The 26,529-nt window shown below is 41.1% G+C and overlaps 1 protein-coding gene across 1 annotated transcript in view; it reads left to right on the top strand.

Annotated features, from left to right (window-relative positions):
- The window catches only part of CYFIP1 (cytoplasmic FMR1 interacting protein 1), a 117,884-nt gene extending 91,819 nt beyond the window's left edge, over positions 1-26,065 (top strand). Inside the window, exons 25-32 of the mRNA XM_041751701.1 lie at positions 3,680-3,823; positions 6,228-6,322; positions 7,387-7,516; positions 13,899-13,971; positions 14,526-14,620; positions 22,232-22,470; positions 22,796-22,943; positions 25,253-26,065. Coding sequence (XP_041607635.1) covers positions 3,680-3,823; positions 6,228-6,322; positions 7,387-7,516; positions 13,899-13,971; positions 14,526-14,620; positions 22,232-22,470; positions 22,796-22,943; positions 25,253-25,417 — 1,089 coding nt within the window. The 3' untranslated portion in view covers positions 25,418-26,065. The remainder of the gene's footprint in view (positions 1-3,679; positions 3,824-6,227; positions 6,323-7,386; positions 7,517-13,898; positions 13,972-14,525; positions 14,621-22,231; positions 22,471-22,795; positions 22,944-25,252) is intronic.
- Positions 26,066-26,529: the final 464 nt, after the last annotated feature.

The raw sequence follows: 26,529 nt of genomic DNA, 5'->3' as shown, positions 1-26,529 counted from the left end.
TCCCTCACTGTGCAGAAGCTTTTTGTTTTGATGATGTCCCAATAGTTTATTTTTACTTTTGTTTTCCTTGCTTCGGGAGACATATCTAGTAAGAAGTTGCTGCAGCTGAGGTTAGAGGTTTCTACCTGTGTTTTCCTCTGGGATTCTGATGGTTTCCTGTCTCACACTTAGGTTTTTCATCCATTTTGAATTTATCTCTGTGAATGGTTTAAGACAGTAGTCCAGTTTCATTCTTCTGCTTAATGGCTGTCCAATGTTCCCAACAACATTTGTTGAAGAGACTGGTTTGGTTTTTTTTTTTTTTTTTCCCAGTGGAAATTCTTTCCCATTTTGTCGAAACTGAGTTGACCATATAGTTGAGAGTCCATTTCTGGGTTCTCTATTCTGCTCCACTCATGTGTGTCTTTTTTTGTGCCAGCACCATACTGTCTTGATGATCACAGCTTTGTAATAGAGCCTGAAGTCTGGAATTGTGATCCATCCAGCTTTGGTTTTCTTTTTCAAGATTGCTTTGGCTATTTGGGGTTTTTGTGATTCCATATGACCATGTGCATGACAAATATTTCTCTATCCCCTTATTTCAATCTGCAGGTGATTTTAGGTCTAAAATGAGTCTCTGAAGAAATGTGTGGGAAATATCGGAAAGGGAGACAGAACATAAAGACTCCTAACTCTGGGAAACGAACTAGGGGTGGTGGAAGGGGAGGGGGGTGGGGGGGGGGGGTGAATGGGTGATGGGCACTGAGGGGGGCACTTGACGGGATGAGCACTGGGTGTTATTCTGTATGTTGGTAAATTGAACACCAATAAAAAATAAATTTATTATAAAAATAAAATGAGTCTGGTAAAAAAAAAATAAAAAATTTAAAATAAATTAAAATTAGTCTCTTGTAGGTAGCATATAGATGAGTCTTGTGTTTTTTTAATCCATTATGGTAGCATTTGTCTTTTGATTAGAACATTTAGTCCATTTATATTCAGAGTAATTATTGATAGACCTGGGATTACGACCTGAACCAAAGGCAGCCGCTCAACTGCTGAGCCACTCAGAGGCTTCATGGCGTGCCATTTCTATGAAGAGATCTGCTGCTAACCTTATGGGTCTTCTGCTTTTAGGATTTTTTCTTTATCACTATATTTTGCGAATTTAACTACAATATGACTTGGTATTGGCCTGCTTTTATTGATTTTGATGCAGCTCCTCTGGTTTTTAAAGCCAAAATTTATGGGGATTAGTCCTTCCTGTGTGAGCTTCCTGGTGCAAGGGTCTATTTCTCTGCCCTCTTTACAACGTGCATCCCCCTCCTCTCATTGGCAGCTTCACTCTGCCTTTCTGATCTTCCTAAGATTTCAGATGTCTTCTTCCCTATATTTCATTGTGGAGATTTTTCTGCCATCTTCAGATTGCTCTCCATCTTAATAACTTGGAGGTGGATGATATCTTGGAGGTAGGATGGGGGTGAGCTCAGGGTCCTCCTCCTCCACCATCTTCCCAAGCTCCTGAGACTATTAGATTTCATTAATTTTTTCATGGTTTTCTTTTGAAACACTAGAACATACATCCAGAAGGAGAGGAGCCCCCATGAATCACTACTTGTACATCCAATATAAACAAGTTTTCTGCGTGCTTAATTAAATGCCCCAGTGCGGGCAGCCCGGGTAGCTGAGTGGTTTAGTGCTGCCTTCAGCCCAGGGCCTGGTCCTGCAGACCCGGGATCGAGGCCCATGGCGGGCTCCCTGCATGGAGCCTGCTTCTCCCTCTGCCTGTGTCTCTGCCTCCCTCCCTCTCTCTCTCTCTCTCTCTGTCTCATGAATAAATAAATAAAATCTTTTAAAAAAAAGTAAAAATAAAAAATAAATGCCCCAGTGGTAGAAGACAACCTTATCAGTAGGTAACATTCTAAGGGCTGAATTCCCAGGAATTGCAAGCAGGCCTCCTGAAGATACTCAAGAGCTGAGCATCCAGGCCTGCTGTGCTGATTCTTCAGTCACTTTTCTGATGATGTGGTTTTTGGTGTATGTAGAGTAAATATTTAAGACAGTGACAAAGGGGGCAAGGAGAAGATTCAGGGAACCTAAGTGGAGGTGAGGTTGATAACACTTCAAAGTGGTAAAATGTTGATAATTGGATTGTTATAACTTACACAACATATAAGACCTAGAACAACCACTAAAAGATGTGTGAAGAGATTTTTTTCTAAGATTTTATTTATTTATTTATTCATGAGAGAGAGAGAGAGAGAGAGACAGGCAGAGGGAGAAGTAGGATCCCTGCGGGGAGCCCAACGTGGGACTCAATCCCAGGACCCCGGGATCACGACCTGAGCCAAAGGCAGATGTTCAATCACTGAGCCACCTAGGTGCCCCTTTTTAGATATTCTTGAAACTTGATCAAGCATAGTGGAATCTAGAAAATGTTTAAGTGACTCAGAAGAAGTCAGGAAGACTGAAACAGACCCTACTTAGATATCAATAATTACATTATATATAAATCTGCTAAATGTAAGTGGTCTTTATACAGTTAAAATACTGAGGTTTGGCAGAGTGGATTTAAAAAACATGGTACAATAATAAAGGTACTTTATTGTGTCTCTCATGAATAAATAAATAAAATCTTTTAAAAAAAAAAAGAAAATTAAAAGAGTTGAGATCATACAGAGTGTGTTTTCTGACCACACTGGACTCAAACTAGAAATCAGAAAGAAGAGAAGAAAATCTCCAGAGACTTGGAAATTAAAACATTCCTGCATGACCCATGGATCAAGATGAAGTCTGAAGGGAAATTTTTTTTTAAAGACACCTAATTAAATGAAATGCAAATATATCAGAATTTATGGGATGCAGCTGACAAGCGCTGATAGGAAAACACACACTGAATGCCTGTTCGGAGTCTCCCTGCTGGGTGCATCCATGTCCTTAGACAAGATTGGAGGTCCCCTCCTATAGGAGGCCACCCTCATAACATTGCCACCTACTCATCTGGTGGGGGCTGCTGTCCCCAGCTCCCTGTGTGTCCCTGAGAAGACAGTTCTCACTGCTCCATCAGTGTCTGTCTTCAGATGTCTCCCCTAGGAGACTGGGAGCAACTCTGAGGAGGCAACAGTGAAGATGTGTTTATTTCTCATTCCAGGACCTCAAAATGGCTTCTGTAGAACTGGCAGTTGGATAAATCTTTGAAATTTGTCTTATTTTTTCTAACAAACCTTTTTTTTTACTTGGATTTTTTTTATTATTATTTTTTTAATTGGAGTTCAGTTTGCCAACATACAGTATAACACCCAGTGCTCATCCTATCAAGTGCCCCCCTCAGTGCCCATCACCCAGTCACCCCATCCCCGCCCCCCCCCCCCCCCCCCCGCCTACCTCCCCTTCTACTACCCCTCGTTTATTTCCCAGAGTTAGGAGTCCTTCATGGTTTGTCTCCCTCTCTAATTTTTCCCACTCATTTTCCCTCCTTTTCCCTATAATCCCTTTCACTAAACTTGCTTGTCATTTCTTTTTGTTGAAGACACAAATACTAGTAAAAGCAGTCTAACAAATTCTCTGGGATTCTCCACCTAAGGGCACTATATATTGAATGCATATTTGGTGCATTGTATGCACCAAATCTTGTATGCATAGTAACCACATTGAAAACTCTGAAGATTTCATCAGGCACTTAACATTCTTTATCCCCCAGGCTTTGAACTTGGCCTACTCTAGCATTTATGGCAGCTACCGGAACTTTGTTGGGCCTCCGCACTTCCAGGTCATCTGTCGGCTGCTCGGCTACCAGGGCATTGCAGTGGTCATGGAGGAGCTGCTGAAGGTTGTGAAGAGCCTGGTATGTTTCCCTCAGTGTGCTTCCTTTACGTGGTCTAGGGTTCTCTACTCAATTCAAATGTTGGAGGGAAATAAAATATTCAGCCACTCCACTGAGCAATTCTGGGATACGAACTGAGTGTTGTACAATTCACTCCATTCTAACACTATGTACCTGGAGATATCATCAGATCCCACAGTTTAAGGGCTCTGACCCACAAGGCTTCCCCACACCCACCCTTCCACTCAATATCAAGTGTAATTTGTCACTTGTACCTCTGGACCCACTGGCTATAAATCAGAGGTTTCTGCAGCCCCCTCCTAGCAATCTGCTAGGGCAACTCACAAAATTCAGGGAACTACTCAATAGATTACCAGTTTATTACAAAGGATACAAATCGACAGCCAGATGAATCAATACATAGGTCAAGGTCCTGAAGAAAAGAGCTTCTGTTCTCGTGCTCTTTGGGGCATGAGACAGTGACCTATGGAACTGTTCTGGTTTCCCAAACTCCACCCTATTAGGTTTTTAATACATAGGCAGGATTGATTAAATCATTGGTCTTTGGTGACTAAATGAACCTCAGCCCCTTCCCTATCCCCAGCAGTCTGGGGGTAGGACTGAAAGTCCCAAATCTAACCATGGGGTTGGTTCTCCTGGCCACCAGCCCCTATTGGTGAGTGCTTTCCAAAAGTCACCTCATTAACAAGAGACACCTTTAAAGTCTCTTTGGATAATTTGAAAGGTTTTAGGATTTCTGTGCCAGGAACAGGAATAAGACCAAATATATTGCACAGCCTTGAATTCACTGGGGTGGAAAAGCCTGGTCCCTGTTATTTTACCTATTCAGAGACAAGTATCAAAATACAGCTTGCTTCATAAGAAAATGTGGCCTTTATATGCAGACATAGTCTTCCCCACCTCCTTTTATAAAGGACCACTGCTATTGCTTGTTGCTCAAGAGAGACATGAAGCCATTTGGGAGAGACCATGTTTCAGCTGGCGAGCATCTGGGAGGGGACAGTTGTACAAACACTCCTGTTTCTGTTTGTGAAATAAGAGGTTTCTTAAAACACAGATCTCCAAGAAACACTTACACTGGGGGAAACAGAGGAGAGTGTGTTGTCCATGAGGAGTTCTGAGCTGTCTCTGGCAGGGCTGCAGCAAGGGGCAGATGGGCTCCACTGAGAGGCAGTGGTCCTACTGTTGTTCAGAGATTCCTGTTACCCAGGGATGGCTGGTCCCCCTGCAGGGCTGATGGTGTGTGCCCCTTTTCCGAGTACCAGGGGTTAAACTGTGAATAAAGGATTCAGACACTCATCTGTGTAACTTCAGATTGAGGTCAGAAGTTAATGTGCCGAAGTCTTTTAGTTAATTAAGTCCTTTTGGAAAAAGAAAAATGAGAAAATGGTATTTGTACGCTATCATAGATTTAGTTTTCTGTGTTATTTCTGTTAACTAAGAAAGAACTTCATAAAATCTTAATCTTTAATCTGTTTCCATTATTTTCATCATTTTTTTAAAAAAAAGGTTTTATTTGAGAGAATGCATGAACAGGGGGAGGGACAGAGGGAGAGGGAGAAGTAGACTCCGCACAGAACTGGGAGCCTGATGCGGGGCTCTATCCCAGGACCCCAAGATCATGACCTGAGCCAAAGGCAGACGCTTCACTGAGCCATGTAGGCGCCCCGATTTTAATCATCTTTCTGTGACTGTGCCCATTTCTTTAGGATTCTTTATTGCCAAATATAGACTTTCAGGGCATTTCTGTACTTGAAGCTGAATTTATGGCCACAATAATTAAAGTGGCAATCCATCAAGGAGATGGTATGATCATTAACAATGCAAAGCAAAAGCTGACAGAATTCTAAGAAGTTGACAAATTATACAACCTTTTTGGATCAAAAATCAATTAGGATATATAAAAGTTGGATCTTTTGACACAGCCATGACTGCATAACCCACTCAGTCTCTGCTAGGACCCCAGCTACAGCCTTTGCCCCAAAATACATAACTTGGAAGGTGTTCGGCACATGCCGAGCCCAGTGTTGGAGCCTCATCAAGTCCATACGAGGAATACAGAAACCACCCCGTGCGGATGTTGTTTCCCAGAGCCCCTGTGTTGGCCAAAGTTGGATGCAACTAGAGCAGGTCCTCACCGTCCTACTGTCACACTTGAGATCACTTGCCTCCTGAAAGGGGATTGTGTTTGAGAACGTAAATTTGGTTAGTCCTATAAAGTCACCCTACCCTGGTAGACATTTTATTTCTGTGGATCAGATTTCCTTTCCCTGTGGAAGTAATTCTCAGTCCTGCTCGTTGCCATGTATTTTACTAACAGACTCCTTTTTAAAAGCCCCATACACCACTCACAACCTCTGGGGTGGTGGCGGCCAGTGGTTAATGCAGCCTGTCTCTCCTGCAGCTACAAGGCACAATCCTGCAGTACGTGAAGACACTGATGGAGGTGATGCCTAAGATCTGCCGCCTGCCTCGGCATGAGTATGGCTCCCCTGGTGAGTGCGGCCCCTCCCTGGGGGTGAAGCATGGAGGAGACAGCATAAGTGTTCAAACTACAGTGCATCAAACAATTCAGACTTTACTGAAAAGGATAGGATCTGCTTTCCCTGGGTGGGAGGATGCAGGGCACCTAATTAGAGTCTGATTATTTCCGGTAGAATGAACAAACCGCCTTTCAACTGGGAGCAAGCGTGTGGGAAGTGTGCTGGTGGCAGGGAGGCAGTACCCATTAGTCACCGATAGGTGATGGGGCTCTGACATTGTGAGGCCCTGACTATTGTACAGCACTGGGACCTTGAAGATCACCAACTGGGGAGAGGCAGGGCACTGAGCTGCCAGGTCCAACTGCCCTGGGGATCCTTGCCAAATGGCAGTTGGGACCTGACATGTTGGGATGAGGAATTTGAAACCTGTTATATCTCTAACTTTGTTCTTCTTAGAGTTATTTTGGCTATTCTAGGTCTTCTGCATGACCAAATAAATTCTAGTATCAGCTTGTGGATTTTTGGCTGGGTCAGCATTTGAATGTATAGATTAAATATTAACCTTCTTTCCAATTCTTAGGCCTGGTCTTTTGTGCCTTATCACAATGTGCAGGATCTCCAGGACAGTGATTAAAATGTGTTGTCTTGCTCTGGAGCTCAGGGAGAAAGTATGTAGGTTTTACCACTGAGAGTGACATTAGCTGCAGGTTCTTTGTAGATGTTCAGATTAAGTATGTTCCCTTTTATACCTATGAAGGGATGCTGAATTTTCTCAAAACCATTTCTGTTTCTGCTGGAGATGATGGTGTGGTGTTTCTCCTTTATTCTTGCAATGTGACACCTCCTCAGAAGATACAGGGTTGAGAGAGAAGCTTTGGAGCTGAGGCCCAAGGCCCAGGTGATGCACAGACTACTGTTGCAAGAAAGAGGTTGGGTTTGGGGGACATGTGACCATCTCCGTAGCAGGCACAATGGCAGCATCAGAGGATGTTTCCTGGCCAGCACAAGTGCCCCGAGCCACAGACCCCAGGCTGTGCCCCCACCCTCCCCAGTCTCCCCATTCACTCTCTGTTACCATAGGTATCTAGAGTTCTTCCACCACCAGCTGAAGGACATTGTTGAGTATGCGGAGCTGAAGACAGTGTGCTTCCAGAACCTGCGGGAAGTGGGCAATGCCGTCCTCTTCTGCTTGCTCATTGAGCAGAGCCTGGTGAGTGCCCAGCCCATACAAGCCCCAGGCCATGGATTCCCCATAGGTGACAGGAAAAGGTATTTTTTAGAGATCTGATTTAATGGGGGTAAAGGGAGTAGGTATTATAAAGCACCAGTGTGTGTGTGAGAGAGAGAGAGAGAAAGAGAGAGAGAGAGAGACACTGCATACAATTTAATTGAATTTGTCTCCTGTACCTGAAAAACAGAACAATGTAGTTCATCATTTAAGAATGTTTTACTATGTGAGTGCTGTGGAATGTTTTATTATGTTGTTTTTAGTACGTCTAAACAAACATGTGACATATATGTAAGGTATAAAGCTCTGCTGCCCGGGAGAGCTGTTTGCATGATGCAAAGTTCTGTATCTGAGACTGTTGAGCACTTACAGTGTAGCTCAGTGTTACTGAAAAACTGATTTTTAAAGTTTGTAGAATTTTAATGTTATGTTTAAAAATCTACAATGTCCCATGACTATTGCAGTGGACAGCATAATAAAGCAGATGCCAGAAGCTTAGCAATACTGAGAAATTGCACCAGGGGACACCTGTTCTCTCCACTGATTGGCTCCTTGTGGTATTGAGCTGTTCCTCAGTCCCCTCACAAAAACTGACTGTTTGGAATTGGAAAACCTAGTGACTGTAACAGAATCTCTTGTGGCCTTACTCAGGTCTTCTCTCTGTGACTAAAGAGGTGGGCAGCTTCATTTGTTGCTTGCTCTTCCTATTCTGTTAAATCCTCCACTGTGTCTTGTGCCCATTCTTCTACAGCTTATTTATGGAAGTTCTTTGTATATCCTTTGTGTGTTACACATATTACATAGACTTCTCCCTGTTTGTGGTTCGTCTTTTCACTCAGATAGTGGTGACTTTATACACACACACACACACACACACACACACACACACACACACTGATATTCTTGAGCGTAGTCTCTTTTTTGGTATAGTCAGCACTTTTTGTATGTTTTTAAAGAAGTTCCTTTCTACCTAAGAGTTATAAAGATTTATATTTTCATCTGAAGGTTTTAAGTGTTGCTTTTTACATTTAAGTTCATAATTCTTCTGGAATTGTTTTTTTTTTTTTTTTTTGTTTTTTGTTTTTTTTTGTCTGTGATGTGGGAGTAGATGTTTCTTTTTTTCTCCACGGGGTTAATCAGTTGTCCCTCCTCCAGTGGCTGAAAGACCCCTCCTTTCCTTGATAATCTGTAGTGTCACCCTGTTATCTGCCAGCTTTCTGTGGATTCACTGGTCAACATCCAGGTTTTCTGCCATGACCCATTGGTCATATGTCTGTCTATGGCATAACTACACATTGTCTTATTCATTATACCTCTAACTTAAATCTTGCTACCTTGCAGGACATGTTCCCTTACCATATTCTTCTTCGAGGGTATGTTGCCTCTTCATATATCTTTGCTCTGCTCTGAAAATATCAGCTTGCCAAATATATTGAAAAAGCATACTGACATTTCAGTGTTAATTGGTTGCAGCTCTAGGCGTATTTGGGGAGATCTTTTGCTATGTTGTTTCTTAAAGCAGTCTCTTGTCTTCAGGACCCTGGGAGCTTGGCAGGGGCAGGATCATGTCTTGCAGTGACTGGGACCATGGTACCCATATGCACTTCAGGACATAGCATTCAGACTGCCATGCCTCTAGGGGCTGAGCCACTGGATCGACCTCCTTCACCCAATTAAAAAAAAATATATATATATATATATATATATATATATATATATATATATATATATATATATTGTCAGATAGTCCAAGGTTGGATGTGGATACATCTGGGAGCTGATGGCCTCCTATCAGGACGTGTGTCTTCTGACTTTCCCCTCTGTTGCTGTGTTCCTGAATAGACTCTTTCCATGTGGTGACAAAAAAGGAACCATAGGCCATCTGAAAGTCAGCATGGACTCCTAGTGCCACCCTTTCACACAGCAGGAGTGACAGCATGAGGTGGAGGACCCACCAGAGTCACCAAGTTGGCTGGGCAGTTCTGCAAAGAGCAGGCAGACTGGCCTTGGAGGCAGCAAGCAGCTGACATCCAGGGCAGCCTTGCTCCAAGAACATGTTAGGGAAAACTGAATCTTCTACTGGAATATCTGTGAATTTTTTTTTTAAAGATTTATTTATTTTAGAGGGAGTGCGTGTGACTAGGGGGAGGAGCAGAGAGCTCCCTGCTGAGTGGAGCCTGACACAGGGCTCAATCCCATGACCCTGAGATCATGATCTAAGTCAAAATCAAGAGTTAGAAAAAACAAAGAAATCAAGAGTTAGATGCTTAACCAACTGAACCACCCATGCACCCCAATATTTGTGAATTTTTAACAACCAAATAAGTTAGGAAGAATTACTTAATTTCTTTTTTTAGGATTTTATTTATTTAGAGACCAATAGAGTACAAGTGGGGTGGAGGGAGGAACAGAGGGAGAGGGAGAAGCAGACTCCCTGCTGAGCAGGGAGCCCGACATGGGGCTGGATCCCCAGACCCCAGGATTATGACCTGAGCTGAAGGCAGACACTTAACTGACTAAGCCACCCAGGTGCCCTAGAAAGGATGACTTAAAATCATAATCTCTTACCATGAATTTTAAATATTTAATATAGGAAGATTCCCTTCATGTGTGATTTTGCCTGAACACCAACATGAAGTGCATTCTTGTCCACATGTGTCTAAGTCTGAAGGTGCCATTAATCTCTGGCTTTGGGTTATGGCAGGGAGCCCCAAGTTTTGCTGAGGGAAGACTGCCTTAGTGGAATTGATTTAGTGGCAGGGCACCATTAGGCTGATTTTTCCTCTGGGCTACCTGTGCTTTAAGGAAATAAGATAAACTATCAAAAGCTTTTCTTCCTTACAAAAAAGAAGATATCAAAAGGCCTTGTATAGACATAAAGAATTATAGAACCATAGGGGTTTGATACTGGAAGGGCAGAACTCATCTCTTGTCAGTTCAAAGGAACAGACTAAACCCACCATCAGGGCAACAATTGGACACGCATTGACTTTTGGATGGAGTGTGATGCTGTATTAGAAACTTAGGAAAAGAGGGATCCCTGGGTGTTTCAGTGGTTGAGCAGCTGCCTTCGGCCCAGGGCATAATCCCGGAGTTCCGGGATCGAGTCCCACATCGGGCTCCCTACATGGAGCCTGCTTCTCCCTCTGCCTCTGTCTCTGCCTCTCTCTCTCTGTCACTCATGAATAAATAAATAAAATATTTAAAAAGAAACAAACAAACAAACAAACTTAGGAAAAGAGAAATCTGAAACCAAGGTGATCTTTGCTGCCTAGATTTTTAAGTTATGCCTGTTGTGCATATCCCTCACGACAAGGAAATCCCTTGTTACAGTTGTTCAGCACTCTTAATCTCACTACAATCCATTGGGGATTGGTGCCTCAATAGTGGAGGGATCCTGTAGGCCTCAGGGGCCTGGTGAGTGCTGGGTCTCTAGTGCCCAGTTGACACAGATCCCCCTTGTCTCCTCCCTTCTGAGATCAGGCTTGTGTCTTAGGTATATACTCTTGTGCTTAGCTCCTGCAAGCACAGTACTGGGCACACAGGAAAAAATGTTATAAATAGTTGTCAGTTGATTTGAAAACAGACTTTGGCTTATGAGCATATGAATATTTCTGAAACAATGAAAAAAAAAAGAGCATCTACATCTTAGTCGAATACAACAGATGCCGGGACCCCTTGCCTGGGACATACTGAGCACCATGCATGGCTGTCTTGTGGACACAGTTGCCCTGCCCTGCAGGGATGTGTGTCACCGCCCCTCCTCACCCCTTCTGCTCATTATCACCCCTTTGCTTCTCCCTTCTCTGGATTCCCGTGTTAGTGCACTTGTGCAAGTGTTGAAAAGCCACCCTTTCTGTGTTGGGCAGGTCTACTCCCAGGTCTGGCCTGAGATTGGAATTTGGTGGTGTTGCTTTTGTCCTTCTGGAAGTTGGAGGTGGTATTTCCCATAGTTTCACCAAGTGAAATTCTCCAAGGTGGAAGATGGCATGGCTGTTCTACTCTGTCTCAGATGGTTATGCCCAAATCCCATCAAACTCAGGGACAGGTTTGAAGAATCCAGACACTGATCTCTTCTTGATGCTTATTTTGGTCTCTCTGATGAAAGTGGTAAAAAATACATTTTAATATTTGAGTAAGTTCCCACTATTATATGTACACAGACACAAACATACACACACACACTCTGAAATACTACTCAGCCATCAAAAACCATGAAATCTTGCCATTTGCAACAACATAGATGGAACTGAGGGTATTAATGCTAAGCCATGTCAGTCAGAGAAAAATAAATATCAGATGGTTTCACTCGTGGAATTTAAGAAAAAACAGATGAACAGAGGGGAAGGGAGGAAAAATGAACAGAAAAGGAGACAAACCATAAGACACTTAACTTTAGGAAACAAATAGGGTTGCTGGAGGGGAAGTGGGTAGGGAAATAATGGGATAACTGGGTGATGGGGATTAAGGAGGGCACTTGATGTAATGAGTACTGAGTGTTACATGCAAATAATGAATCACTACATTCTACTCCTGAAACTAATAATACACTATATGTTAAGTAAATTGGATTTAAATTAAAAATTTTTTAAACCCCAAAGAACCTAGCCTGGAAAGTTTGATTATGTAGTTTTGGGGGGGTTTTGTTATTTGTTTTTAGTTTATGCATGTGTGTATTTAATAAACTTTTAATTTTAGAATAATGTTAATTGCTCATTTGCTTTAAATGCTGGATTTATAGCTATCCTCAATTTTTCTAGTTTGGTTTGGGAGCAAAAATTTGAGCGCATTGATAATAGCACCTGGAAGCAGCACAACTGGATGAACCACCCCTCTTGAGTGGTTTTGCTGGCCTGCAGGCTCCTTTACTGCTTGCAGAGCTCTGTTTCTGTGTGACTCTGCCCTTAGCATTCCTACGTGGCAGCTGTCATCCCTTAACCAAGTCTACCATCTGCCATCCATTGGCCTGACCACTTTCTTGCAGTCAGCCACCTTCCAGCTGCCCCCCTACACTCTGTTGGTTCAGGCCGGCCATTTACTACTCTCCGTGTTACTTTTTTCACTCAACAGTAAGTAGGTCTGGAGATCATTCTACATTAGGAAATGGTGACATTTCTTATCCTTTTTGTAGCTGCAATAGTATTCCATTGACATTGCCGTCTTTTATGTGTTTACGTAGCACAGAATCATCTGATCCTGTCCCTTTTTTAATCTTGTTTCTCTCTCCTCCCCCAACATCTTCACCTCGAATAGAAAGCCGAGGGGAACGGGTCCTGGGTACACTAGCCCAGAGGAGGTTTCATATATTCATATACATATATTCTGCATGAGGAGCTCATGCTTTGCTGCTGGCCTCAGGAATGGAAGACAGGGTATAGAGGGGTCAGTCTGCTTCTGGAGTGTCCTAGTAGAACAGGTGCACTAGATTTATGTTAGTTGATAATAGGACACTCAATAAGTACAAAGTGTCTTCTCTTTCTCTTGGTCTTAGCTTAACACTCAGTGCCACCATCTGGGGAGATTCTCAGAAGGGAAAATATCACCAATTGATCTATATCTTAACTTTCTGAAAACAGTTTCTTTTAGTAATTTGTATTATTACTGTGGAATTACAAGATTTCAAGATGGGCATAACGTAGGAGGCCTGAAAGAGAGCTTATTCACATCTTCTGGTGAGCACACCAATCTTTAGGGCCCTTCTCTGTTGTTCAGGGCCCTTAGAATCTGGAAAAATGCCTTGTTCTTTGGGTTTATGGTAAGTTTTTAGGAGTTCTGCAACCCCTTGATATTGGAGGGTAAACTTTCCCTCTATACTGCAATATTCTGGAGAATGGATCTTCTGTAGGGTTTTTATTACCTCTTTATTTTTTTGTTTTTTAAGATTTTATTTATTTACTAATGAGAGATAGAGAGAGAGAGAGAGAGAGAGGCAGAGACACAGGCAGAGGGAGAAGCAGGCTCCATGCAGAGTGCCCGATGCGGGACTCAGTCCCAGGTCTCGAGGATCAGGCCCTGGGCTGAAGGTGGCGCTAAACTGCTGAGCCACGGGGGCTGCCCCTATTACCTCTTTAGAGGTGTTACAATCCAAAAGCAATATTCAGTGCTGGTTTTTACTCATGTCTGGATTTACATACAATTTAAAGATCAGTTCTTCAGGTGTAGTACCCACATGTGGTTGGTAACTACAGTGTGTAGCACAAACAGAGAATATTTCCATCATCCCAGAGAGTTCTACTGCACAGTGCTGCTTAGAATATTTATTTTACACTAAATGGCAAAGATCTTGTTTTTAGCACCATACTTATCTGTTTGTCTTTGTGATGAGGTAAACTTCCAAATGCAACCTTCTTTTCTTTTGCTCTAGTCTTTAGAAGAAGTGTGTGACCTGTTGCATGCAGCTCCATTTCAGAACATCTTGCCGAGAGTCCATGTGAAAGGTGAGTCTCTGACCAGGGAGTTTAGACTGCCCTTTGCAGTGGTGACACTTCGTCCTTCTGACCAGAGAATTTAGTGCCAGTTTTGTTTGAGTTTGGTGCCTGTTCATTCATAACTGGAGGTAATTGGTAATGTAACATGGTTAAATTAATATTGAATAATTGAAATAGTAAAGGCTGAAATGATATGTCTTGGATGTGCTTCAAAATAGCTCTCATAAAAAAAATAGCTCTCATGCTGTCCCATAAATACTCAACATCTATGAAACAAGAGTGTCATGAATTGATACTCGTGCAGCAAATGGGTACAGAGGGTTTTGTACTCTTCTCTGATTTTGATTACATTTGGTATTTTCATGTTTTAAAAAAAGAATATTGAACAGAAAATCAGTTCAGTCATTTTGAATTAAAATATCAAGCCAGCTCTGTAGTGTTCAGAGATAATCTGTATAATGTTCATCTAAGAAATCTTTCATTTGTTTCTTTGACAAAATGAAACTTTGGCAGTTGTTTTTTTTTACAGAGGAACAGAAATTAAAATATTTTTTCCACTGCAGAGGGAGAGAGACTTGATGCCAAAATGAAAAGACTAGAATCAAAGTACGCCCCGCTTCATCTTGTCCCTCTGATTGAAAGACTGGGGACCCCTCAGGTAATGGATACTCTGGCAGCTGTCACTGTTGCAAGCTTGGTATCCACATCAGGCCACTGGTGGGCTGGAGCTTCAGCTTACAGGCTCTGGGTGACCCACCCTGGAAAGCATCATGAAGTCAGATGGGCCTTTAGGCCTTGGTGTCTCTAGTGGGGTTCTTTTTATTTTTTTTATTTTTTTTATTTTTTTTATTTTTTTATTTTTTCTAGTGGGGTTCTTAATGGGACTTTGTCACGGGGTGGTTGGGAAGTTTGAGCTAACATGTGCAAAGGGCTTCAGACATCACCAGCACATAAAATGTACACAGTAAATGTTACTTGTTTTTTTCTATCTCTTCATGAAGAGGACTTTTTTCATAAGTTTTTAATAACAGAAGAAAGTGGGAGTCTCATATAGGAGGCAAGGTGTCGGGGTAGACCTCCATGATTTCATATCAACTTAAGCTAGATCAGGGTTTCTCAGTCGCAGCACTATCCCCAGTTTGGACCAGATAATTATTTGTTGTGATGAATTGTCCTATGAACTGTAGGATATTTAGCAGTATCTCTGGTACAACAGCCTCATGGAGGTATAACATAGAAGCAGCAGTTTGAAAAACACCTGGGTCAACTGAAATAGTCATTTGCTTATCTTTGAGTGTGTCCTGGAGGGACAGAGATCCTTGGGAGACTTCTCCGGGAACAAAGGAGCCATCAGGCACCATTTCCAACCCCTGCCCCCCAGCATGAACACATGGTCACCTACAGTAAACAGTACCGTGCTGACACTGACTATCTGACTTGCTAACACTGCTGCCCTGCTCCCGTGTGCAGTGCTGCAGCGGATCTGCACTCTCCAGACAGGTCTGCTTCAATCCTGGCACAGCAGGAACTCTCTTGCAGAGGATTGGTGCTGTGCAAACTTTGCTAACACTGTCATACATGGCTCCCACTTCTCACCATTGTAGCTCTGTCTCCCAATGCACTCTTGGCCAGAGCCCATCTAGAGTGGTACTACAGGCCTGGCAGTGTGAGAGCACCTCAACAGGGACCAGCACCACTTTAAAGTGACTCTTACCCTGGAGAGAGGGAAAGAAAACCACACACACCAGTCAGAGGGCCCAGTAATGGGCTGGGGGCAGACAGCTGGGCTGGCTGCAAGCCTTGCCCACAAGTGAAAGCTCAGGGAAAGCACAGTGTAGTTTGGTGCTACCATATCTCTGGCAAATACCTAGTCCAACTTAGCTCAAGCTGTAGATGGCACGAGACTGGCCTACTAACACCACAGGGACCAAGCGCTGGCCACAGCAGGCAAAGAGAGCCACTGCAGACAGCTAGACTAAGGAAAAAGCATCCTAGCCACAATAGCAGGGCATGCATAACACATATAGGAGACACCCCTGAAGTGCTAGGTTCTGGTGAACAGGGGACACTGCATGGTGGTGACCTCTTCTTCATAAGGCCACTACTGTCGAGCAGGAGACATAGCTGATTTTCCCAACATATAGAAACAGAGAGTTAAAGAAAATGAGGAGAGAGAGGAATGTGTCCCAAATGAAAGACCAGGACAGAAATCACAAGAGACTTAAGCAATTGGAGATCAGTAATATGCCTGATAGAGAATTTAGAGTAATTATCATAAAGATACTCATTGGGCTTGAAAAAAAGAGTAGAAGACAAGAGTGAGACCCTTTACAACAACAATAACAACAACAAAGAACCAATCAGAGATGAAGTACACAATAAATGAAATTAAAGTACACTAGATGGGCAGCCTGGGTGGCTTAGCGGTTTAGCGCCACCTTCAGCCCAGGATGTCGGGCTCCCTGCATGGAGCCTGCTTCTCCTGCCTGTGTCTCTGCCTCTCTCTCTCTCTCTGTCTCTCATGAATCTTTTAAGAAAATAAAATGCACTAGATGAAATAAATAGTAGGCTAGAGGAAGCAGAAGAATCAATCAGTGACCTGGAGAACAAAGTATTAGAAAGTAGTCAAGCTAAGCAGGTAAGAGGGAAAGGATTATGCAAAATGAGAATAGACATAGGGAACTCAGCAACATGATCAAGTATAACATTCACATTATAGGGATCCCCGAAGAAGGGAGAGAAAAGGGGGCAGAAAATTTATTTGAAGAAATAATAGATGAACACTTCACAAATCTGGGGAAACAAAAGTCCAGATCCAGGAGGCACAGAGAGCCACCAACACAATCAAGCCAAAGAGGTCCACACCAAGACACATACTACTTAAAATAGCAAAAAGTAGTGACAGAGAATTTTAAAATCAGAAAGAGAAAACCATTATATGCAGGGAAGCCTGATAAAACTATCAGTAGATTCTTCAGCAGAAAGTTTGCAGACCAGAAAGGAGTGGCATGATATACCTGTTCAACATACTGAAAGGAAAAAACCAGCCAAGAATACCCTGTCCAGTAAGGCTATCATTCAAAATAGGAGAGATAAAAAGTTTCTCATACAAACACAAATTAAAGGAATTCATGACTACACCAGCCCTACAAGAAGTGTTGAAGGGGACTCTTTGAGTGGAAAGGAAAAACCATAAGTAAGAGTAAGAAAAATAGGAAGTGCAAAAGCAGTAAAAATAAACATATCTGTAAAAGTCAAGGGATATACAAAATAAAAGGGTGTAAAGTATGACACCATATACCTAAAATGTGGGAGAAGACAAGTAAAGAATGGGTTCAGACTTAAGAAACCATCAACTTAATATATACTGGTTTGTGCAGAAGATGTTATGTACAAACCTACTGGTAACCACAAATCAAAAACCAGTAACAGGCAAAAAATAAAGAGAAATGAATCAAAGTATATCACTAAAGAAAGCTGGAAAACTGAGAGAAGAGAGCAAGAGAAGAAAGGAAAAGAGATAAACTACAAAAATAAGTACAAAACAACTAATTGGCAATAAATATGTATCTATCAATAATTTGAATGTAAATGGAGAAACTCTCCAGCAGAAGACATGGATTGACAGAATTGATGAAAAAACAAGACCTATCTATATGCTGCTACAGGAGACTCATTTCAGACCTAAAGACACCTGCAGATTGAAAGTGAGGGGATGGAGAAACATTATGCAAATGAATATAAAGGTAAAGCTAGGGTAGCAATATTTATATTGGACAAAACAGACTTTATATTGGACAAAACAAAGACTATAACAACATACAAAGAAGGACACTGTATAATCACAAAGAAAACAATCAGAAGATAAAACAATTGAAAATGATTATGTACCCAACATGAAAGTACCTAAATACATAAAGCAGTTAATAACAAATGTAAAGTGAGAAAGCAGCAGTAATACTGTAATGGTAGGGGCCTTTAACACCCCACTTACATCAATGAACAACATTCAAAGAGAAAATCAACAAGGACACAGTGGCTTTGAATAACACACTAGACTAGTTGGATTTAACATATATTCAGAACATCCATCCTAAAACAGCAGAATACACATTGTTTTCAAGTGCTCCAGAATAGATCACACATTAAATGCCCATAAAACAAATCTCAACAAATTATAAAAGATTGAAGTCATGCCATGCGTCTTTTCTGACCACAATACTATGAAACTAGGAGTCAACCAGAAGAGAAAATCTGGAAAGACCACAAATAACATGATACTAAACAATAAATGGGTGAACCAAGGAATCAAAAAAGAAATAAAAAATTACATAGTGACAAATAAAAATGAAAACACAGTGGTCCAGAGTGTTTGGGATGCAAAAAAGTGGTCTGAGAGGGAAGTATATAGCAATGTAGGCTTACCTCAAGAAGCAAGAACAATCTCAAACAACCTACCCTTAGGTCTAAAGGAGCCAGAGAAAGAGCAGCTACAAAATCCAAAGCCAGCAGAAGGAAGTAATATTATAGCAGAAATCAATGACATAGAACCTAAAAAAACCCAAAACAAAACAATGGAACGGATCAATGAAACCAGGAGCTCTGTGTGTGTGTGTGTGTGTGTGTGTGTGTGTGTGTGTTTAGAGATTTATTTATTTATTCATGAGAGGCAGAGACCTAGGCAGAGGGAAAGCAGGCTCTCCACAGGGAACTCGATGCAGGACTCGATCATCCCAGATCCCACGATCACTCCCTGAGTTGAAGGCAGATGCTCAACCGCTGAGCCACCTAGGCATCCCAGGAGCCGGTTTTTTGAGAAAAAAATCCACAAAGTTGATAAACTGTTAGCTGGACTCATTTAAAAAAGAAGAGAGGAAGGACTCAAATAAAATCAGATATGAGAGGAGAGACCACAAAAATACAAACAAGTATAAGAAAATATTATGAAAAATTATATGCCAACAAATTGGGCAAGCTTGAAGAAATGAATAAATTCCTAGAAACATTTAACTTCCCATACCTTAAGCAGAAATAAATAGAAAATTTAAATAGACCAGTTACCAGCAATGCAATTGAATCAGTAACCAGAAAACCCTAAGTCCAGGAACAGCTTCACAGGTGAATTTTGCCAAACATTTAAAGAAGAGTTAATATCTGTTCTTCACAAACTATTCTAAAAAATAGAGAAAGCTTCCAAATTCATTCTATGAGGCTAGAGGCACCTTGATACCCAAACTAGATAAAAACACCACAAAAAAGAGGAGCTACAGGCCAATATCTCTGAACATAGATGCAAAAGTCCTCAACAAGGGCAGCCCCGGTGGCCCAGCAGTTTAGCGCTGCCTTCAGCCCAGAGCGTGATCCTAAAGACCCGGGATCGAGTCCCACGTTGGGCTCCCTGCATGGAGCCTGCTTCTCCCTCTGTGTGTGTCTCTGCCCACCCCTCCCCCCCCCCCCCCGTCTCTCATGAATAAATAAAAAAAATCTTAAAAAAAAAAAGTCCTCAACAAAATATTAGCACACCAAATTCAACCAATACATTAAAAATCATTGACAATCAAGCGGGATTCATTCCTGGGATGCAGGGGGTGGTTTATCCACAGATAAATCAATGTGATAAATCAACAAGAGAAAAGATAAGAACTATATGATCATGGGGCACCTTGGGTGGCTTAGTCGGTTAAGCGTCCTACTCTTGATTTCAGCCCAAGTCATGATCTCAGGGTTGTGAGATCAAGCCCCATGTCAGGCTCTGCGCTGGACATGGAACTTAGCTTGATTCTCTCCTCCTCCCTGTGCCTCTCCCTGCCCCCACTCTCCCTCTCAAAAAACATCAAACATGTCGTTTCAGTAGACGCAGAAAAAGGGTTTGACAAATACAGTACCCATTCGTGATAAAAACCTTCAACAAAGTAAATTTAGAGGGAACATACTGCAACATAATACAGGCCTTATATGAAAAACCCACAGTGAACATCATACTCAATGGTAAAAAACAAGAGTTCTTGCCCTAAGGTCAGAAACAAGATAGGATGTCCACTCTCAACACTTTTATTCAAGATAATTACTAGAAGTCTTAGCCACAGTACTCAGACAATAAAATGAAATAAAAGGCATCCAGATTGGTAAGGAAGAAGTAAAACTTTCACTATTTGCAAATGACCTGATCACTATATATACAAAATCCTAAAGACCCCACCAAAAAACTACTGGAGCTGATAAATGAATACAATTGCATTCTGTACACTGATGAAGCAGCAGAATGAGAAATTCAGACAATCCCATTTACAATTGTAACAAAAATAGTAAGATATCTAGGAGAAACTTAACCAAGGAGGTGAAAGACCTATACTCTGAAAACTAAAAATATTGCTGAAAGAAATTGAAGATGACACAAATGGACAGATATATCATGCTCATGTATTGGGAGAATAAAAATTATTAAATATCCATATTACCCAAAGCAGTCTACAGATTTAATGCAATCCCTGTCAATGTACCAAGAGCATTTTTCACAGAACTCGAACAAACAATCCTAAAATTTGTATGGAAACCCTGAGTAGCCAAAGCAATCTTGAGAAAGCAAAACCAAGTGGGGGGTGTCACAATTCCACACTTCAAGTTAATGCTGCAAAGCTGTGGTAATCAAAAACAGTGGGGTACTGGCACAAAAATGGAGATCAGTGAATAAACCCAGAGGCAATCCCACAATTATATGATTAATCTTTGACAAAGGAGCAAAGAATATGAACTGGGGAAAAGTCTCTAAACAAATCGTGTTGGGAAACTTAACTACATGCAAATATAGAGACCTCAACATGAGACCTCATTCCATAAAATCCTAGAAGAGAACACAGACAGTAATGTCTCTGATGTTGGCCATAACATCTTTCTAGATATGTCTCTTGAGGCAAGTAAAACTAATAAAAATAAACTGTTGGGACTTGATCGAAGTAAAAATCTTCCACATAACAGAGGATACAACCAACAAAACCAAAGACAACCTGCTGAATAGGAAGAGATATTTGCAAGTGACATCTGATGAAGGGTTAGTATTCAATATATTTAAAGAATTTTAACTCAACACCAAAAGACATCCAATTAAAAACGGGCAGAAGACATGAACAGACATTTCTCTATAGAAGAAAGACACCCAGGTGGCCAGTAGACACATGAAAAGAGTTCAACATCAATCATCATCAGGGCAATGAAAGTGAAAACTACCATGAGGTATCACCTCACATCTGTCAGAATGGCTAAAAGCCCAAAGACAAGAAACCAGTGTTGCTGAGGATATTGAGAAAAAGGAACACTTGTGCACTGTTGGTGGGAATGTGTACTGGTGGATCCACTCTGGAAAACAGTATGGAGTTTCCTTAATAAATCAAAAATAGGATAATAGGGTTATAAGATCCAGTAATCATACTGCTAGGTATTTACCTAGGAAATACAAAAACACTAATTTGAAAGGTTGTATGCATCCCTGTGTTTGTTCAACATTATTTATAAAAAGGTAGATTATGGAAACAGCCCACATGTCCATTGATAGATGAATGGATAAAGAAAATGTGGTATGTATACACACACACATACACACACAGTGGAATATTATTCAGTCATAAAAAATGAAATCTTGCCATTTACAACATGGAAGGAACTAGAGAGTATAATGCTAAGTGAAATAAGCGAATCTTTCCATATGATTTCACTTAAGTGGAATTTAAGAAACAAAGGAACAAAACAAGAGACAAATCAAAAAACAGACTCTACAGAGAACAAATTGATGGTTACTAGAGAGGAGGTGGGTGGGGTGTATGGGTGAAATAGGTGAGGGATATAAAGAGTACTTAATGAGCACTGAGTGATCTATGGAATTGTTGAATCACTGTCTTAGACACCTGGAACTAATTATAATAATGTATGTTAATCGTACTGGATTTAAATTTAAGAAAATTTTTTGAAAAAACACAGTGTCCCTGGCCTCTACCAAGTAGCTGCCGTTCCTCTCACTCCAAGCTGTGACCACCAGAACTGTCTCCACACATTGCCACATTTCCTCTGGAGGCAAAATCACTCCCAGTTAAGAACAGCTATACTAGGCAATTCTTGACTGAAATACATTTAATCTAAGACCTATATGCTTATTTCTAAAAATCTTCTTCTGCTAATTAAGATAGTTTTCCAGTAAGTCAGAAACGAATCTGAGTAGTTTGGTTTCAGCAGTTTCTACCCTCCTGCCATGGCTCATAACGTTCTGTCCTTCCTGCAGCAAATTGCCATAGCAAGAGAGGGGGACTTGCTGACAAAGGAACGTCTCTGCTGTGGCCTGTCTATGTTTGAAGTCATCCTGACTCGGATCCGGACCTTTCTGGATGACCCTATCTGGCGTGGACCTCTCCCCAGCAATGGAGTCATGCATGTGGACGAGTGTGTTGAGTTTCACAGACTGTGGAGTGCCATGCAGTTTGTCTACTGTATTCCTGTGGGAACACACGAGTTTACAGTCGAGTAAGTATGTGCTCAGTGGATGGGGAAATGGGAGCAGGCTAACACAGAAGACTGTGTTCCTCTGGAAGTTTGATGAGCTGCTTCAAAGCCACTTAAGTGGAGGTTCTTATGTGATGCTCAGGAGGTGACATGGGGAAGTTTCCTTCACCCATGGAAACATAGGCACACTGAGTATGTCCACAGACTTCACATCACCTGCTCCTCAGCGTTCCCGTCCTGGCCGGTTCCAAGTAGATTCCTTGATCATTGATGTTTGGACACAAATTTGTAAGAGTTTATAATCTTTTGTTGGTTGTCCATTGAGCTTGCTACTTCCTGTTTGTAGGCAGTGCTTTGGCGATGGGCTCCACTGGGCTGGCTGCATGATCATCGTCCTTCTTGGGCAACAGCGCCGCTTCGCTGTCCTGGATTTTTGCTACCATCTGCTTAAAGTCCAGAAACATGATGGCAAAGATGAGATTATCAAAAATGTGGTATGTGGAAGATTCACAAAATCATCATATTTGTATTTATAAAAAAAGTTCTTTTGGGGGGAATGTTTTTATCCCAGTATGTAAGGTGACAACTGAGCTTTCTTTTCATTTCCAAAATGAATCTAAATCTACGTGATAAGTAAATCAGTCAGGCAGTTAAAGTACTAATTGTTCAATTTTCTTTCTCTTTGTAGGGTACTTAGATCTGCTTCATATTATACAACCTCATGGGATCTGCATTTTCAGATTATTGGCATACTATTCCAGTCTTCTGGCTTGTCAGTGAACTGTGTGTGCTTTGTTTTGTCTGTTTGCTTGTTTTGGCTGCCTTTAAGATCTTTTTCCCTTTGTCATTTTATGGATTCTTTGTAATTGAATTCTAGAGAATACTCAGCCTTATCTTTCCAAATATTTTAGTCTTTCTTCCATTCTCTATTTTCTCCTCTTTTAGGACTGCAATTACATCCTTCTTAACATTCTTCTGGCTCCCTTATCCTGTTAGTTTTCTAATTAGTTTCCTGATCCACAACAGATTGCCACAGACTTAGTGGTTTAAAACTGATGCTCATTCTCTCAGTTCTGTAGGTCAGAAATCTGGGTAGAGCATGACTCAGCTGGGTCCTTCATCATCTCAAGGCCAAATTCAGTGTATCTGCAGGTCTGTGTTTCTGTATGCAGCATCTGGGGATGAATCTGCTTCCAGGCTCATTCAGGGGGATGGCTGGACAAAGTCCCTTGCAGATGGACTGAGGTCCCTATTTCTTCCTGGCTGTTAGCCCACATCTCAAGTCCTACGTATGCTTCTAGTCTTTCAACTTTCAACTTTCCTTTCCACCATACCTCCTTCTCTTCTATGATTGAGTTCACCTGGAAAATCCAGGGTACTTTCTTCATTTTAAAATTTATCATCTTAACTATGTTTTTAAAGTCTGTAGGTAACACGTTCGTAGGTTCTGGGGATTGGGACATGGATGTCTTCCAGGGGCCACTCTACGTCCCGTATCTCCATTTTCTTGTCTCTCTAGGCTGTTCCCAGAGTATTGTATTATTCAGTAACTAATTTACTTCAGCTCTGTCTAATCTGTTTTTAATTTTGAATATAAGTTCATATTTAAAAGTTTAATTTGGTTCTTCAAATCTTAGTGGTGATAATTTTATCTTCAATGAATTTTTATTTTTATACATTTCATGTATTTTATATCATGTTATTCTAATATCTGAAGCCTCAAAGACTTACCTGAAAATCTGAGGTGTTTTGTGTGTTAGGTTTATTTGCCAGCTCTTGTCCAATTGAACTTAATTTGGATTGCCTTTTTTTTTTTTTTAAGATTTATTTATTTGAGGGAGAGAAACTCAAGCAGATTCCCCACTGAGCATGGAGCCCAACGTGGGGCTTGATCTCACAACCCTAAAAAATCATGACCTGAGCCAAAACCGAGTTGGGCACTCAACCAACTTTACCACCCAAGCACCCCATGGATTGCTTTTCTCCCAAGATTATTTTTTTAAAGATTATATATTTATTCATGAGCGACAGAGAGAGGCAGAGATACAGGCAGAGGGAGAAGCAGACTCTATGCAGGGATGGAGTGACTCAATCACTCGGATGTGAGACTCAATCCCAGGTTTCCAGAATTAGGCCCTGGGCTAAAGGCCAGCGTTAAACCACTGAGCCACCCGAGCTCCCCTTTCCCAAGATTTTTATTTGCTTCTCATCTCCATGGACTGTTACCAAATGGGGTCACCTAGTCCTGGCTTTATTGGGAATCTCTACATATAGTCCTGCTTGCTTGCAGCCTAGGCCATCTCATCCCACTGCTGCTGATAGCATCTGTCCCTGAGGAGGTCCTGGCTTCTGCTCTGCCTCTTGCATAAACAAAACCTACAATGCTTTTTTTCAGTGTTTTCCTGTGTATGTGTGTGCACATGTTTTCTTTATACCAGGAGGGTCTGTCAAAGCACCTGTCCACAAGAGCTGGAATTTAAAACTCTGAAGATTACTGGTGTTTCCCTACTGACCATATTATTTTCACCTTTATATTCCCAATTTTTAGTACACAGCAGGTTCTTAATACCTTTGTATTGAATGAATAGTAGGCCTCTAAGTTGTATAGGTAAACCTGTAGTCAGTAGCATAAAACCAGTAATGTAAATGCAAAGCATATTCATTGTCCCAATAGGTACATTAAAGACACGCATGCTAGTAGGTAGTTTGCTATAATTTTTATGAAAATGTGAAAATCCTGCCATTTTGAAACATAAAGGCACACTTTTTTAATAGTAAAACATTCTAATTTTAACTGTTACAGCCGTTAAAGAAGATGGTGGAAAGAATTCGCAAGTTCCAGATTCTAAATGATGAGATAATTACTGTCTTGGACAAGTACTTAAAGTCTGGTGATGGGGAAAGCACGCCTGTGGAGCATGTTCGCTGCTTCCAGCCACCTATACACCAGTCTCTGGCCAGCAGCTGAGGACAGGGACATCATGTTTTTGAAGAGTCCCAGTACTGACTGCATTTAGTAACTGTAAGGGCATGTTTTTCTTATCATAAACTATTTAGCAAGATTTTTAGGGACTATTTTTCAGTATCTCTGTGCCTGTTAAAAGGGGGTACTTTTCGATTAAAAGCTTAATTTTATAAAATTGACCTATTTTTCTAGACTAAAATTGTATATGCTTTTGGTAATTAGCCAAGTCTGAGAATATTGGCCGCTGATTGTTGCCATCATGTTCTTAGAGAATTATTTTCCATTTTTCCATGGAATGTTCCAACAGCTAGCTATGTCAGAGTGCTGCTGAGTACATCCATTTATTCCTTAGCAAAAGGATCAGTATGTTTGGGTAAAGATCTATGGACTTAAGAAACTATCAGTTCATTGTAATAAAATCCACTACCAATTAGAATTAAACTTAATGATTATTTAGCTTTTGTTTAGGGATTTTTCTGATGGTCTTTTATGAGTAACCTTTTCTAAGTCATTGTTCCCTTCCCTTTTGTGTCAGTGTTTCAGAAAATAGTGAACTTGATTCCTTTGCTTCTACTAAATCCAGTTGTGACAAAATCTTAATTTTTAAGGTATGATTTAAATAAGGTTACAGAAATAAAACTAATAAAAAGTTTTGTGTTTATTCTTTTATTGTTGTGACACTGCTGTTATTCCCTGCTTTGGGCAAGAACCTTTATCTGCACAGACCTGGCCCAGGAGATAAGTCTAGGTCACCCGCAGCCTTGCAAGAAGGTCATGATAGGGAGTAACTGCCTTATGGCTTTGAAAACAGAACCCTAAAATCCAGCAGCATCATACATGCTACTAAAAATAAAGTGTAAACTATTTAAACTTGAATATGAAATAGAACTGTTCTTTACAAAAAGTTACCTTAAAATGTTGCTTTTGGTAATATGATTAACTCTAGGGGCAGCATTCTGACACAGACTGAGGTAGTATCCACTCACCCTATACTGAAAGTAGAAAATATGAGTAATTAATGGCTAAATTTAAGTAGTAATTCATATTACTAAGTTCTCTAAGACTCTATTATACATTTTTGGTTTATAATTAACATTTATGTACAACTTCAAGTA

The sequence above is a fragment of the Vulpes lagopus genome, chromosome 4 (genome assembly GCF_018345385.1).
Source record: "Vulpes lagopus strain Blue_001 chromosome 4, ASM1834538v1, whole genome shotgun sequence".
Lineage (NCBI taxonomy): Eukaryota > Metazoa > Chordata > Mammalia > Carnivora > Canidae > Vulpes > Vulpes lagopus.
This window is presented reverse-complemented; position numbering and strand designations above follow the sequence as displayed.